Source organism: Aethalodelphis obliquidens, unplaced genomic scaffold, assembly GCF_003676395.1.
Source record: "Aethalodelphis obliquidens isolate GAN/ISIS:26980383/991018 unplaced genomic scaffold, ASM367639v1 scaffold4, whole genome shotgun sequence".
NCBI classification, from domain to species: Eukaryota; Metazoa; Chordata; class Mammalia; order Artiodactyla; family Delphinidae; genus Aethalodelphis; species Aethalodelphis obliquidens.
The window spans coordinates 8,760,582-8,774,627 of NW_020837948.1; the positions used below are offsets into that span (position 1 = coordinate 8,760,582).

The following is a 14,046-nucleotide window of genomic DNA, read 5'->3' on the forward strand; positions in this document are numbered from 1 at the left end:
CCCATTATTCCCCTTTTTAATGTCTCTCCTCCAGACACAATATAAAACTCAAAGAGTTATGCCAAAAGATACTCATTGCAGGATGTGTATAATAGTAAAAATTGGAAATGACCAAAATATATCCCCCCGAAAAAAACAGTGGTTAACTAAATTATTATATAGCCACAGGTATAATATTATATAGGTTTTCAAGTTATTTTAAAATTTGATAGATATCTTTGAGGGCAGGGGCCTTAGCTCTAGCTTTGTATACATGCTTTCTCCCTGTATCCTAGAAATCGTTTGGCACATAGGATATACTAAGAAAAAGTTTGATGAACAAATGAGTATAGTATTAAATTTTTTTAAAAGGACAGGATAGTCTAAATAGTTAAACAATATGAAATAATATAAACATGGGAGAAAAATACTAAACTTTTGATGACAACTGTATAAATAGTGGGGTTTTGAATAACTTTACTTTTCCACAAATATATTTTTAATATTCTTTTAATATTCTTCTTTTAATATTTTTTTTAATTTTCTTTTAATATTCCACGGTTCTGTCAGCAAAAATATGTTGTGTGCCTACTTTGTGCTAGGTACACAGTGAGGATAGTGGTGGAAAACTCCAATACAGCCCCTGTCCTCAAGTAATTTGTGTAATCCACAAATTCCACAATGAGTGTATTTTATATTTGAAATAACTAAAAATTAAAAAAAAACAGTTTTGAAAAAGTATTTCTTGTTGCCAGTGATTCTCCTTCAGAACTGATAATCCAGATTTCCCTTAAATCACATTAAAACTGATTCACATTAAAATTGAAAGTTTAGGCTAATAAAAGGGATACCACATGAGAACAAGTAGTCTTTCACTGATATACAATAGGCCTTAGAATATGTCTCCTTAGAGCATTAAATACTTTGGTATAAATTGAGAGCAGTATTTTCTTAACATTAGGAGAAATTTTCAATATTTTTTAAGATATGCCTTAAAATTCAGGCTTTTAATAGTTTTTCTGAATTAATCACTAGCTCCCTTTTTTTTCCTTTCTTTCTTTTGAATGTTTGCTATGTGCCAGACACTATTCTAATCACATGGTTTGTATTAAACTCATTTTTAATGGACACAAAAGTCCTGTGATAGGTAATGTTGTTATGCCCATTTTAGCAGTAAAGAAACTGAAGCCTAGGAGGTTAAGTAACTTGCCCAGAGTCACTCAGCTAGTCAGTGGCAGATTCTGGATTCAAATTCCAAGAGCTGTTGGTCTTTTTTTTTTTTGTATTAATGGGACTGTGCCATTTGTAGCCTTTTATTTTTTTATTATTTTATTTTTGGCTGCATTGGGTCTTCGTTGCTGTACGCGGGCTTTCTCTAGTTGCAGTGAGCAGGGCTGCTCTTCGTTGCAGTGCGCAGGCGTCTCATTACGGTGGCTTCTCTTGTTGAGGAGCACAGGGTCTAGGCGTGGGGGCTTCAGTAGTTGTGGCTCACGGGCTCTAGAGCACAGGCTCAGTAATTGTGGTGCACGGGCTTAGTTGCTCCACAGCATGTGGGATCTTCACGGACTAGGGCTTGAACCCATAGTCCCCTGCATTAGCACGCGGATTCTTCGCCACTGCGCCACCAGGGAAGCCCAGAGCTGGTGGTCTTAACCATAACAGTTACTGAGAGTCCCCGATTTCATTTGGTGACTAAAAGAAGAAAGAGTAAAATAAACTTTAGTGGTTGGCTTAACAGGATTAGGGTGTTACTGACAGAGTATTTAGTAATATAATCAGATCTTCTTTTTTCTTTTTTAAATTATACGAGTTCTATATATTGATTGATTATTTTTCAAAGTTAACATGTAACCCTCTTTTCCCAAAGATTCTTAAAGCCTATATTTTTCTCTATAGCTTGACTCATGGTATGTTATTTTAAACGGCACTGTAGAAATTAGTCATCCAGATGGAAAAGTTGAAAATCTCTTTATGGGAAATAGTTTTGGAATTACACCCACTCTGGATAAGCAGTACACGCATGGAGTTGTTAGGACTAAAGTAGACGATTGTCAGGTAAGCTTATGTCTGCTTGTGTACTCTTGTTTCTTGATTTTAAATGGCTGAGCTTTTTTTTCCTTCCCCAAAATAAAATAGCTTGATTTGAGAATTGGGGGTTTGAAAAGCTCACAGTTAATAAAGGAAACTAGATTTTATATCAGACTCAAATATTTGTGGAATTGAACAAACTATACATACTTTAAAAGAGAATATATCTAATAAACGTTGATTTTTTAAATTTCTATCTGATATTAGCCAGCTCAGTCTCTTTTTTGTTTCCTTTCAATAGAGGAAGAAATAGGAACTTCTGAGTTGTTTGTTTCTAACTTACTCCTGCTTCATGTTTTCTTTGCATAGTGTCAGTTTTGAGAGAAGTAGATGCTCACTTCTCCTTTTAGAACAGAATTCAAATGGATTTAATTTCTTTGGTCTCTTTGTGCATGAATTATTTATTTTATCTTGATTTTTGTTAAGGAATGAAGGGATGAAATAAAAAAGAACTTATGCCACTTGAGTTCTCACCTTTGTGCTCTGCCTTGGTGCATAGTGATATATTTATGTATTATAGGTTCATTAATTGTCCCCATGTTGTTCTCGGACAGTTTGTCTGCATAGCCCAGCAGGATTATTGGAGAATTTTAAATCATGTGGAAAAAAATACCCATAAAGTTGAGGAAGAAGGAGAAATTGTTATGGTACATGAGCACCGTGAACTAGATCGCAGTGGAACAAGGAAAGGACACATTGTAATCAAGGTGGGTATTTTTTACTTATTTTTCTTGTTATTGATAGAATAAAGCTTTCATCTTGCTTAAAAGGTTTTGAACCACTTTTTGAGTAGTGCAAGATAATTCATTAACTTTGGGATCTAGTGTAAATAAATGTGTTAATTCTTTTGACTTTTTCTAAGTTGGTTTTTACACATTTTATTGAGGAAGGGTAACATTGCCATTTAATATCAGTATGGAAAGATATTATTTAGAATATACCAGTCAGAATTTTCCTTCTCAAATTTATTGTATGATCCGTTGATAATGGGAATTAATTTCATCAAAGACAGCAATATTTAGAAACAAAACAGAAATTGAAAGGACCAACCATAAATGCATAAAGAATCCTAGATGAGTGCTTACTAGATCTCTGTGGCATTGAAATAGACATTAACTTCTCTGAACCTCAATTTTCATATCTGAAAATGGGGATGCTATGGCAGGGCTTTATTAGGGCTAAATGTGGCAAATCAAAAGCCTTAGCATGCTATAGAATCTGAGTATTACTACCCATATTGTTTTCCCTTCTCTAATTCCTTCTCTCCCCTATTCCTTGCCCCCTTGCCTTCCACTCTCCCATCTCCCTGTCTCTTTTATGACATGTAGATGTAAAATAGAGCAATTCTAGGTGCAAGAGAAGAAGTAAATGCATGACCTTCTTTTCTTTTCAAGCAAGTCTTGGTTGCAAAATAAGTACATGTGTTATTTTTCATTATAAGTGCAGAAGCTTTATTTAACAATAAGAGGGACTGGTGTCAGATAAGATATCTGACACTCCTGACTCTCAGCAGTCAGGCTATTCCTCAACACTGTCTTTTTCTTCTCCTAAGTTGACAGGCGTAAGCTTTCTATGTAGAAAAAAATGAGTATATATGTGGACTGCCATAGACTATCTTTTTATGAAGGCTCATAGTGAGCCTTATATTTTTATAATTTCTTTCTTCTTTTTATAAATTTATTTATTTTTGGCTGCATTGGGTCTTTGTTGGCTTTTCTCTAGTTGCAGCGAGCACGGGCTACTCTTTGTTGCGGTGCGCAGGCTTCTCATTGCGGTGGCTTCTCTTGTTGTAGAGCACGGGCTCTAGGCACACGGGCTTCAGTAGTTGTGGCATGCAGGCTCAGTAGTTGTGGCTTGCAGGCTCTAGAGTGCAGGCTCAGTAGTTGTGGCGCACGGGCTTAGTTGCTCCGCAGCATGTGGGATCTTCCTGGACCAGGGCTCAAACCCATGTCTCCTACATTGGCAGGCGGATTCTTAACCACTGCGCCACCAGGGAAGCCCTGTAATTTCAAACTTACAGAAGAGTTGCAAGAACAGTACAGAGAACACCCTGACTCAGATTCCCCAAATGTTAACATTTCACTGCATTTTCTCCATTATCATCAGTCTTTTTCAACCGTTTGAGAGCAGTCTGCAAATGTGATGCCTCCTCACTCCTAAATGTTTCATTGTGTATATCCTAAAAGCAAGAACAGTCTCCTATATAAACACCATAGAAACCTTCAAGTTAGGAAATGTACATTGATAAAGTAAAACCATTCAGTCCACAGATGCTATTTAGATTTTCACCAACTATCCCAACAATGGCTCTTTTTTCCTTTTTGGTTCAGAATCTCATCCAGGCACACAGTTGCATTTAGTTATCATGTCACTTAAGTCTACGCCAGGAACAGTCTTTCCCTATTCACGTTCTCAGCAGTTTTAAAGAATACAGCCCTTACAGTCTGTACTATGACCCTCAGACAAGATCTATCCTGTGTTGCCTCATGCCCAGACTACAGTCATGCTTTCCAGGCAGGAATTCCACAGAAATAATGTTGTGCTTTTCTCAGTGCATCATTTCAGGGAGCATACAATGTCAACCTATCTCACCACCAGTGAAGTTAACCTTAATCACCTGGTCCTCTTGGTGTCTGTCAAGTTTCTTCACTTAAAGCCACCATTTTACCCTTTGTAATTGATGAGCATTTGGAGCATTGATGTTCTGGGATAGTGTCAGTATGTCTTACAAACCTCTATCCACCAGTCTTTACTTCGATTGACTACTCCTGCCTGTAATGGTGATTTTCTATTTCCATTATTTCTTCTACATTTATTGTCATTCTACTGTAAGAATGAGCATTCTCCCCTCTTTAATTATATTGTTACAGTCTCATGTATTGTATTCCCTTACCATCAGTGTTGTTCTGATCATCAGATTGTCCCAGATTTGGCCAGTGGGACTCTCTTAAGGCTGATTCCTGTATCCTTTTGACATGTCCCCATCATTTTTTGAGAGCTTCATTATTATCTGGCAAAACGAGATGTTCCAGGCTCATCTTTCACTGCCCCTGCTTTGGAATCAGACATTTCTCCAGAGAGCCCTGGATCCTTCTAGTAGAGAACAGCATTAAAAAACCAAGATCTGGGCACTCTGTTCACTGCTACTGTGGTGTCATTGCTTCTAGAACTTTTCATCAGACAGAGGTAGGAAATATATGTATTTATTTACTGTAAATTCATACACACCTATATCTTCTTATATGTATCTATTGATAACAGTCAAGAGTTCATACCAGTACTCCCAGTTCTAGTACTATACCACAAAGTTTTTGGTAGCCTTTTCCTTCCCCTACTTGTAAATACTTTATCCAACAGTGGCTCTTGTTATGCTCTGTATATTTACTTATTTGTTCATCATAACCAGCCTCTACCATGCCAGCCATCTCCTTCACCTGCCCACTCTGCGTACCCTGTCACCCAGCATCCACCTTATTAGATACTAGTGAGCAATTTGGTAACATGCCTCTGCATGACAATGGGACTTGTCTTTTTTTTTTAAAAAAAAAGATTGATTTATTATTTATTTATTTTATTTATTTTTGGCTGTGTTGGGTCTTAATTGCGGCACGTGGTATCTTCTTGTGGTGCATGGACCACTCTCTAGTTGTGGCGTGCGGGTTTTCTCTTCTCTAGTTGTGGCGCACAAGCTCCAGCGCACGTGGGCTCTGTAGTTTGTGGCACGTGGGCTTGCTAGCTGAGGCGTGCAAGCTTAGTAGTTGTGGTGCATGGGCTTAGTTGCCCCGTGGCATGTGGGGTCTTAATTCTCTAAACAGGAATCAAACTCGAGTCCCCTGCATTGTAAGGTGGATTCTTTGCTACTGAACCACCAGGGAAGTCCCAGGGACTTGTCTTTAAATACAGTTTTGAGGGCTTCCCTGGTGGCGCAGTGGTTGAGAGTCTGCCTGCCGATGTAGGGGACGCGGTTCGTGCCCCGGTCCGGGAAGATCCCACGTGCCGCGGAGCAGCTGGGCCCGTGAGCCATAGCCGCTGAGCCTGCATGTCCGGACCGCAACGGGAGAGGCCACAACAGTGAGAGGCCCGCGTACCGAGAAAAAAAAAAAAAAAAAAAAAAGAACGGTTTTGAATATATGGCCTAGTCTCCACAGAGATTCTGCCTCAGTGATTTAGCTAATCAGAATAATGGCCTTTCTTTAACATGTTGATCATTTCCACCCCTGACTTAGCTATATATGATCTAAGAACCGCATTTTAAGTGAACTCAGATTGTGATTTGCCTTAATGATAGACCCAATTTGGTGTTCTTGGGGTATTTTGGAGGGTGGGAGAAGAATAGGAATGACCTGTGGTTGTCTTTTCCCTTAAATAGGTAATTCAAAGAGCCTTTCCTCTGACTTCCTTCTAGAGAAATGATTTACATACCTTATTAGCAGTGGGGTACCCTTTTTTATTTTTTAATAAATTCTTAAATAAGAACACTGTTAGTATTAATCTATGTTTGCCATGCAATAATTCTGGCCAGTGAAATTCTTTGGATGAATGCAACAAATTGAAATTTGAGGTTATGGGCAACAGTTGGTTTTTATATTTGGCTTAACATCTGGTTAATTTCTGTATTTGTTTTGTGTACCCATTTTTGAAAATGCTGCTAAGGTAATAAAGTTTAACACTGATTCAGAAGCTCAAGAAGGAGCAGTAGATAAATGTTTGCATTCCTTTTTATAAATTGGGAAACAGGCAAGGAGTTAAACTCTGAGTTAATGTAAAAACTATCTATAGAACTTCTGGTTCCTCTGGTGAACTAGAATGAAGAAACCATAGAAGAGGAAACCTCTATTCCCGGAAGTAACAACAATAAAACAAGCTATCTTGAGCTGCTATGTTGTTCCTATAGCCTGGGACAGAAGAGAATTTAAGGATGATTAAATTTGGAAGAAAACTTTATTTACTTCTTTAATTTAACTCTTACCTCTTCCTTCTCTTTACTCGCGACAGTCATTACATTATCCCCCCATTCCTATGATGAAATGCCAATAAAAACAACTACGGCCGAGTAAATGCTGTTGTGCATGTTTATTCCTCTGCCTTTTCTCTCTCTAAACCTCTGGGTGATGGTGGACTACAACCTAGAGAGACTACCTACTCCCAGTGCTGAGGGTTTTAAAGGTGAAACTTTACTTCAAGGACTTTGTAATAGAGTGGCTACAAAAGGAAGTAATCAATAGGAGTTCTTTGGTTCCTGAGCTACTTGTTTATTTTCTAATTCTTCCTGTATTTTTCTTGTTTAGGCAACACCTGAGCGTCTCATCATGCATTTAATAGAAGAGCATTCCATTGTGGACCCAACTTATATAGAAGATTTCCTATTAACTTATAGAACATTTCTTGAAAGTCCTTTGGATGTTGGGACCAAACTATTGGAATGGTTTAAAATTGACAGCTTAAGGGATAAGGTTGGTTTTATAATTATAAAAGGCATGAAAGTGATTTTAAATTTTATTCCCCCAAAACCTTTTGCAACTGACAAATTAAATGTTTATTTTGATAAAATTCAGTTCGCCTAAAAAGTTAGTGAATCAGTATAGACATCTCTCTGCTTGGTTACTTTTATGACAGAATAAAATGTTAAAAGTGGATATTTTGCCTTTTAAAAGGCAAAAACTGAAAGCAGGCTGTGGTGTAGCTGTAAATTCAGAAGGTGGATGATAATATTTTTACACTTTATCAAAATACTTGGTGGTTACTGAGGAGATCAATAAAACATTTAAAAGTCATTTAATAGTTTAGAAAGACTATCCACCAAGTAAATTTTTTTAAGAGGGCTTAGAAACAATCTAAATAGAATTAGAAATACATTGATTTTTGAGTTAAAGACTTTATAATCATTTTAAAACAGTTTATCTTTTTGACCTTAATTTATCACTGCTGTAACTTATTTTAATCTAGCTTTGAGTTTTGTTTTTTTTTTTGCATTAAACATTGTTTGCTGTTATAAATAGATTATCTTACCTTATTTTATGGGGTGTTTGTACTTCCCATGGAAAGAATAGTGATACTGGTACATTACTACCAGTAAACTACCTCAGTAACAGGTAGGAAGTTAGTCATTTTAAGAAAAATAAAAGTAGGGCCATAGTAATTAATAATTGCCTGGTGTATCTTTCTGAGTTATACTTTAAGGGAAATAAGTTAGATGTAGTTGGACTGTGGAATTCTATCGTCTAGGAAACTCAGGTGTCCAAAACTACAGGCTTGCCTTCCCCCTGATTTTGAAATTATATATAGTTACTTACGTCGCTGAGGAAATAAAGGCATGCTAGAGAATGAACAAACATATGATTTAGGGACAACTTAAATATTCATGTGTAAAAGAATGAAGTTTGACCTTTATACCGTATTCAGCATTAACTCAAAATGGATCAGAAACGTAATATTAGAGCTAAAACTATAATACTCTTCAAAGAAAGGAAGGGGTGAAAAAAAATCATGACCTTGGATTAGGCAATGGTTTCTTAGGTATGATACCCAAAGCTCAACCTTGAACAATGGAAAAAACAGATATATTGAACTTCATCAAAATTAAAACCTTTTCTACATTAAAGGTACTATCAGGAAAAACAGGACAACACATGGAATAGGAGAATATATTTGCAAATCATATGTCTGATAAGGGTCTAGTATCCAGAATGTATAAAGAACTCTTACAACTCAACACCAAAAAGACAATACAATTTAAAATGGACAAAGGACTTGAATAGACATTTCTCCCAAGAAGATATGTAAATGGCCAGCAATCACATGAAAAAGATGTTCAATGTCATTAGTCAGGGAAATTGCAAATCATAACCACAGTGATGGTTTTGTTCACTTCACACCCACTAAGATGACTTAAAAAAAGGAAAGGAAATAACAAGCATTTTAAGGGTGTTAATGTGGAGAAAATGGAATTCCCATACTTGCTTATAGTAATGTAAAATGGTGTAGCTGCTGTGGAAAATAGCTTAGTGGTTCTTCAAAAAGTTAAACATAGAATTACCGTATAACCCAGTAGTTCTACTCCTGAAGCATATATCCAAAAGAGCTAATAGGTGTGCAAACAAAAGTTTGTAAGCAGTGTTCATAGCAGCACTATTGATGATGGCCAAAATGTGGAAACAACCCAAATGTCCATCAACTGATGAATGGATAAACAAAATATGGTATACCATATAATGAAATATTATTCAGCCATTAAAAAAAATGAAATACTGATACATGCTGCAACATGCATAAACCTTGAAAATATTATGGTAAGACAAAGAAGCCAGTCATAAAAGATCACATATTGTATGAGATATCCAGGTAGACAAATCACAGAGACAGAAAAGCAAGTAAGTAGTGGCTGTTAGGGGCTGGAAGAAGGGTAGAATGGGAGGTGACTGCTTATTGGGAATGGAGTTTTCTTTTGGGGTGATGAAAATGTTCTAGAACTAGTAGTGGGGACGGTTGTACACAATTGTGAATGTGCTAAATGCCACTGAATTGTACACTTTAAAGTGGTTAAAATGGTGGATTTTATGTGTATTTTACCACTATTTTAAAAGTATATGACTTAAATTACTTATATTATTAGGCACTTTTTTTTTTTCCTTTTTTTAGATTTTGGAAAATTCTCTGGCTTATTTCTTTTGATCTTATTTTGGCTCCTCTGTCTTTTCTTAATATTCAGAAGCTTTTTATTATTATTAATATTTATTGGAGTGTAGTTGCTTTACAGTGTTGTATTTCTGCTGTACAGCAAAGTGAATCAGGTATACGTATACATATATCCCCTCTTTTTTGGATTTTCTTTGCATTTAGGTCACCACAAAGCACTGAGTAGAGTTCCCTGTAGACACATTATTTAATTCAACCTCCATTTGTTTTTAACTTTTCTGTTAATCTGTGGTACAAAGTAATAAATCAGTTCACAACTTTGAAAATACACAGTATTTACGAAGGAAGTTTCAGATTTTTATTACAATTTTGGTGAAACATGTTCTCAGCTAAAGAAACACTTTTGACATTTGTCTGCTCTTGGCGGCTTGCGTTTTAAGATACTGTCCAAAATATATATCCCATGTACTTCTTACATGTTAGTATACAGGCTTGTTTTTTCAGTGAAGGCGGTCTTGGCTTTCTCTGTTACTTGTGTACGTAAGGAAGCAAAAGCTCAAACTAAAACATGCCTCTCTGTTAGAATGAGCCTTTTGTGTGTGAGCAGGTGGGCAAAGGGATTAGCCATAAAGCTCAATTTCCCCTCGGTTTAAGACATGCTTTTGGAACCTACTTTTGCAGAAAGAATGCCTCTCGTATAATCGTATGCTGCCTCTTCCATGTTTCCGCAGGTAACACGGATTGTATTATTATGGGTAAATAATCATTTTAATGATTTTGAAGGTGATCCTGCTATGACTCGATTTCTGGAGGAATTTGAAAAAAATCTGGAAGATACAGTAAGGCTCAGAAGAATTTTATCTTCTTCGGAGTTTAGGGATTCCTACTAACCTCCCACCCCACCCCCGAAGAATAGCAACTCAGAACAGCTTTCATCTTCTCCTGTGTCTTGATTGCCTGTTCTGAGAACTTCTAAATCTGTATTCTAGACTTCTGTTCATCCTCTGCTACTTCAGCCCAAACAAAAATCATGCTTCTTCCACAGTCTTCACTGATTTAGGCATACAAATACACATACTTTATCAGATCTACTTTAGACTTTCTAAGTCTCCCTTCTGCACGTGATTTCACTTGTTCTTAATATACAACACCTACGATTAATACCCTCAAGGTCTTCTTAACTTTCATGGTAGCTATTTATAAATCCATTTTATTCTCCCTATTAGATATAAAACTTTGAACTGCAACTGGGTTAGCTGCTCCAAGAAACTTGAAATTTTAGGAAGTAAATAATAATGCAGCTCAGGAGTCAGATTGCCTGAATTAACATTCAGACTTCACCACTTGGTGCATATGTGAACTTGGACAAGTTGTCCAACCTTATATGCCTCAGTTGTCTTATTTTATAGACAGTAGCCTCTAGATTGTTGAGATTGTTGTGAGGATTTTAGTGAGTTAATAAACATAAGAATCTGCCAGCAAAACCTGGCACATAGCACATTTTCAAGAACCATTGTTATTACTCATATAGTACAAGTGGGTTAAGTTGAATAAAGAGGGGGAAATTGGCAGATTATTTTGTCCCTTTCCTTACCTCTTGGTTCCTGTAGCCTTTTCAGCAGCACATCTGCTCTATGTGAAATGGGGGGGATGAACAGGGAACTTGATTAAGAGGTCCATAGAGGCTCTTCCAGTGCTGGCTATGTAAATATTCAAGGGGCTTATGGAAAATAGAAACTGCCTTACAATCATGGGATTTTTTCCCCCAGTAATCGAGTCAGTCATCAAGTATTTATTGAATTCTACTTTATACTCCAAGCTGTTATGTAGGATCACAACAGGTGTAAGACTTGGTTCCTACCCTGAAAAAAATTTAGCTTCTTGTTATAGACATGAGATTTACTTAGTACACTATTCGAGAATAGTTAAATATTAAACTGATATTAGAACCTGAAAGTTAGAATATTACTAAGTTTAAGGAAGATCTAAAATAATATAGGAAGATCTAAAATAATATAAGAATAATATTTCTAGAAGAGATGGAGACTTGAATGTGTCTTTGAATGTTAGACAATGTTGGGAAGGTGGTTCAAGTCCTTTAAGGTTTTAAATAAAGGTTTAAAAAGATTCTGGTTTTATGTAACAGCCAGGAGATAAGCAAGATGGTAATAACATTATGTATTAGTAAGGTTCAGAAAATGAAGAAGAAATTTTTTTTGTCATCCCTCTCTAAATGAGACATCACTTTGAAATCTTTTCTAACCTTTTCTAGAAACTTTAAAAAAAATCATATTAAGAGATCTTATTCTTGAGAGTGCTCTAGGGTGGAATGTTTCCCTCCTTCAGTTTTATTTACCCCTATTTATATGTTCTTTATTTCCTCTATATTTTAAATATAGCTCTAATTCTAATAATTTTAGGTGATTTATAAAAGCCTATAGGAATAAATATATACATTTATATATACCTTACCCATTTCTACTTTCTAGAAAATGAATGGTCATCTCCGGTTATTGAATATTGCCTGTGCTGCAAAGGCTAAGTGGAGACAGGTTGTGCTGCAAAAGGCTTCCCGGGAGTCCCCTCTGCATTTCAGCCTAAATGGAGGAAGTGAGAAGGCATTTGGTATTTTTGTTGAAGGTGTAGAACCTGGTAGCAAAGCTGCTGATGCAGGACTGAAACGTGGTGATCAGGTAAGTAAATAACAACCACTTAAAGCCTTTTTATAAGTAATAGGTGTGCTACTTTTTTCCTCATCTGATATTTCTTCAAGTAAGCATGGTAAATTTTAGGAAGTATTTTTTAAGCTTCTTTTTAGAGGTAGTATTTTTTAAATCGTTTATTTTAAAAATGTCTTTGTCATATATCTGTTACTTTTAATGGTAAATTTGATATAGTACATCCAGAAACAGCATGGTAGTCTGGCCACTATCAACCTGAATGGTCCTGCATATCCTCCAAGGATTAGGACCTCTATCAGTTGGCAACTTCACAGTATTCCAGAAAGATCCATATGAGAATTAGCACCCTACCCTTGCATGCTGTAAAGGAGTAAGAACTTCTATCTTTAAGTGGCCTAAGATTACCATAAATGATGGTTTTGGTTTAAGTAATGTTCATATGGTAACAGAACTACATCCATAAGCAGAGTGAGCTGGCTGAGGGACTAGGAAAAGGAAGGAGACACTGGGAGTAAGTTGATAGGAATTTATTCTCTCCATGTAGGCATTAGTTAACTATAGAACAATATATTTCAAAAATGAGATTACAGACAGCCTTTTTACTAAAAAATACAATTCCTAGACCCACCTCAGTCTTAGTAATCATATTAATCACATTCTACAGAGATGAAAACTGGAAATCTGTATTTTGAACAAAGCTCTCTAGATAATTCTCCTGTACACCAAAGAGTCTAGATAATTCTCATGTACACCAAAGAGTGGTTTCTCATCTAGCTGAATCACTTGGGAAGCTGAATTTGTTCCACTTAAAAATTTTGGTTTGTTCACACGTTCATTTAGAATGTGACTTTATTTTACTTTTAACCAAACCATACTGTCATTTTTTTTAAATTAAGAGGGCATTCACAGGGACTTCCCTGGTGGTTCAGTGGGTAAGAGCCCATGCTTCCACTGCAGCGGGCACAGTTTCAATCCCTAGTCAAGGAACTAAGATCCCGCATGCCACGAGGCCAAAAAAAAGAGGGCATTCACATTATGAAAAGGTCTATACTTCAGGACAGTGGCTCTCAACCAGCAGTAATTTTGTCACCCAGGAGACATTTGGTGATGTCTGGAGTTATTTTTGATTGTCATGACTTGGGAATTACTACTGGCATCTAGTGGATAGAGGCCAGGGATACTGCTAAAGAGCCTACAACACCCCGTGACAAAGCAGCCACCACAACAGAGTTATCCAGACCAAATATTAATAGTGCAAGGGGTTAAGAAACTCACACATAATAAGTAAAACGTATATCGTAATAATATATTTTAAAATTTAGAAAATGATGTAATTTTAGAAAAGAAACTCTGATATAATGTTTTAATGATTCCCTTCTTCTCATAAGGGAGTTTTATAGAATAGAGATTTCTGGACCTTACTCAGACTACTCATTAAGAATATCTAGTAGCAAGGAACCTGGAGTCATTATATTTATTGTTCTAGTATTTTTTGGTAAACATATTTAAGAATCTCGTTCTTCACAGGAAGAAAAAAAAGAGAAAAATCCAGTGGTTTCATTCCTGACAGAGGAGGGAAATTTATCATGTTTTTACTTCTTCCCTCAGTCCTCCCAAGTATGGTTGAAATTATCTGAGATTTCAGATCTAGATTATAAGTCAT

At 36.3% G+C, this 14,046-nt stretch overlaps 1 protein-coding gene across 12 annotated transcripts in view; it reads left to right on the top strand.

Annotated features, from left to right (window-relative positions):
- Nucleotides 1-14,046, top strand: part of RAPGEF6 (Rap guanine nucleotide exchange factor 6) — a 218,502-nt gene that overhangs the window by 140,819 nt on the left and 63,637 nt on the right. For 10 of the 12 annotated variants that reach the window (XM_027098353.1, XM_027098364.1, XM_027098327.1 and 7 more), the window contains 5 exons: nucleotides 1,876-2,034; nucleotides 2,622-2,774; nucleotides 7,356-7,520; nucleotides 10,434-10,541; nucleotides 12,192-12,395. In XM_027098353.1, coding sequence (XP_026954154.1) covers nucleotides 1,876-2,034; nucleotides 2,622-2,774; nucleotides 7,356-7,520; nucleotides 10,434-10,541; nucleotides 12,192-12,395 — 789 coding nt within the window. The remainder of the gene's footprint in view (nucleotides 1-1,875; nucleotides 2,035-2,621; nucleotides 2,775-7,355; nucleotides 7,521-10,433; nucleotides 10,542-12,191; nucleotides 12,396-14,046) is intronic. The other 2 variants (XM_027098295.1, XM_027098299.1) reach the window with 2 other exon arrangements.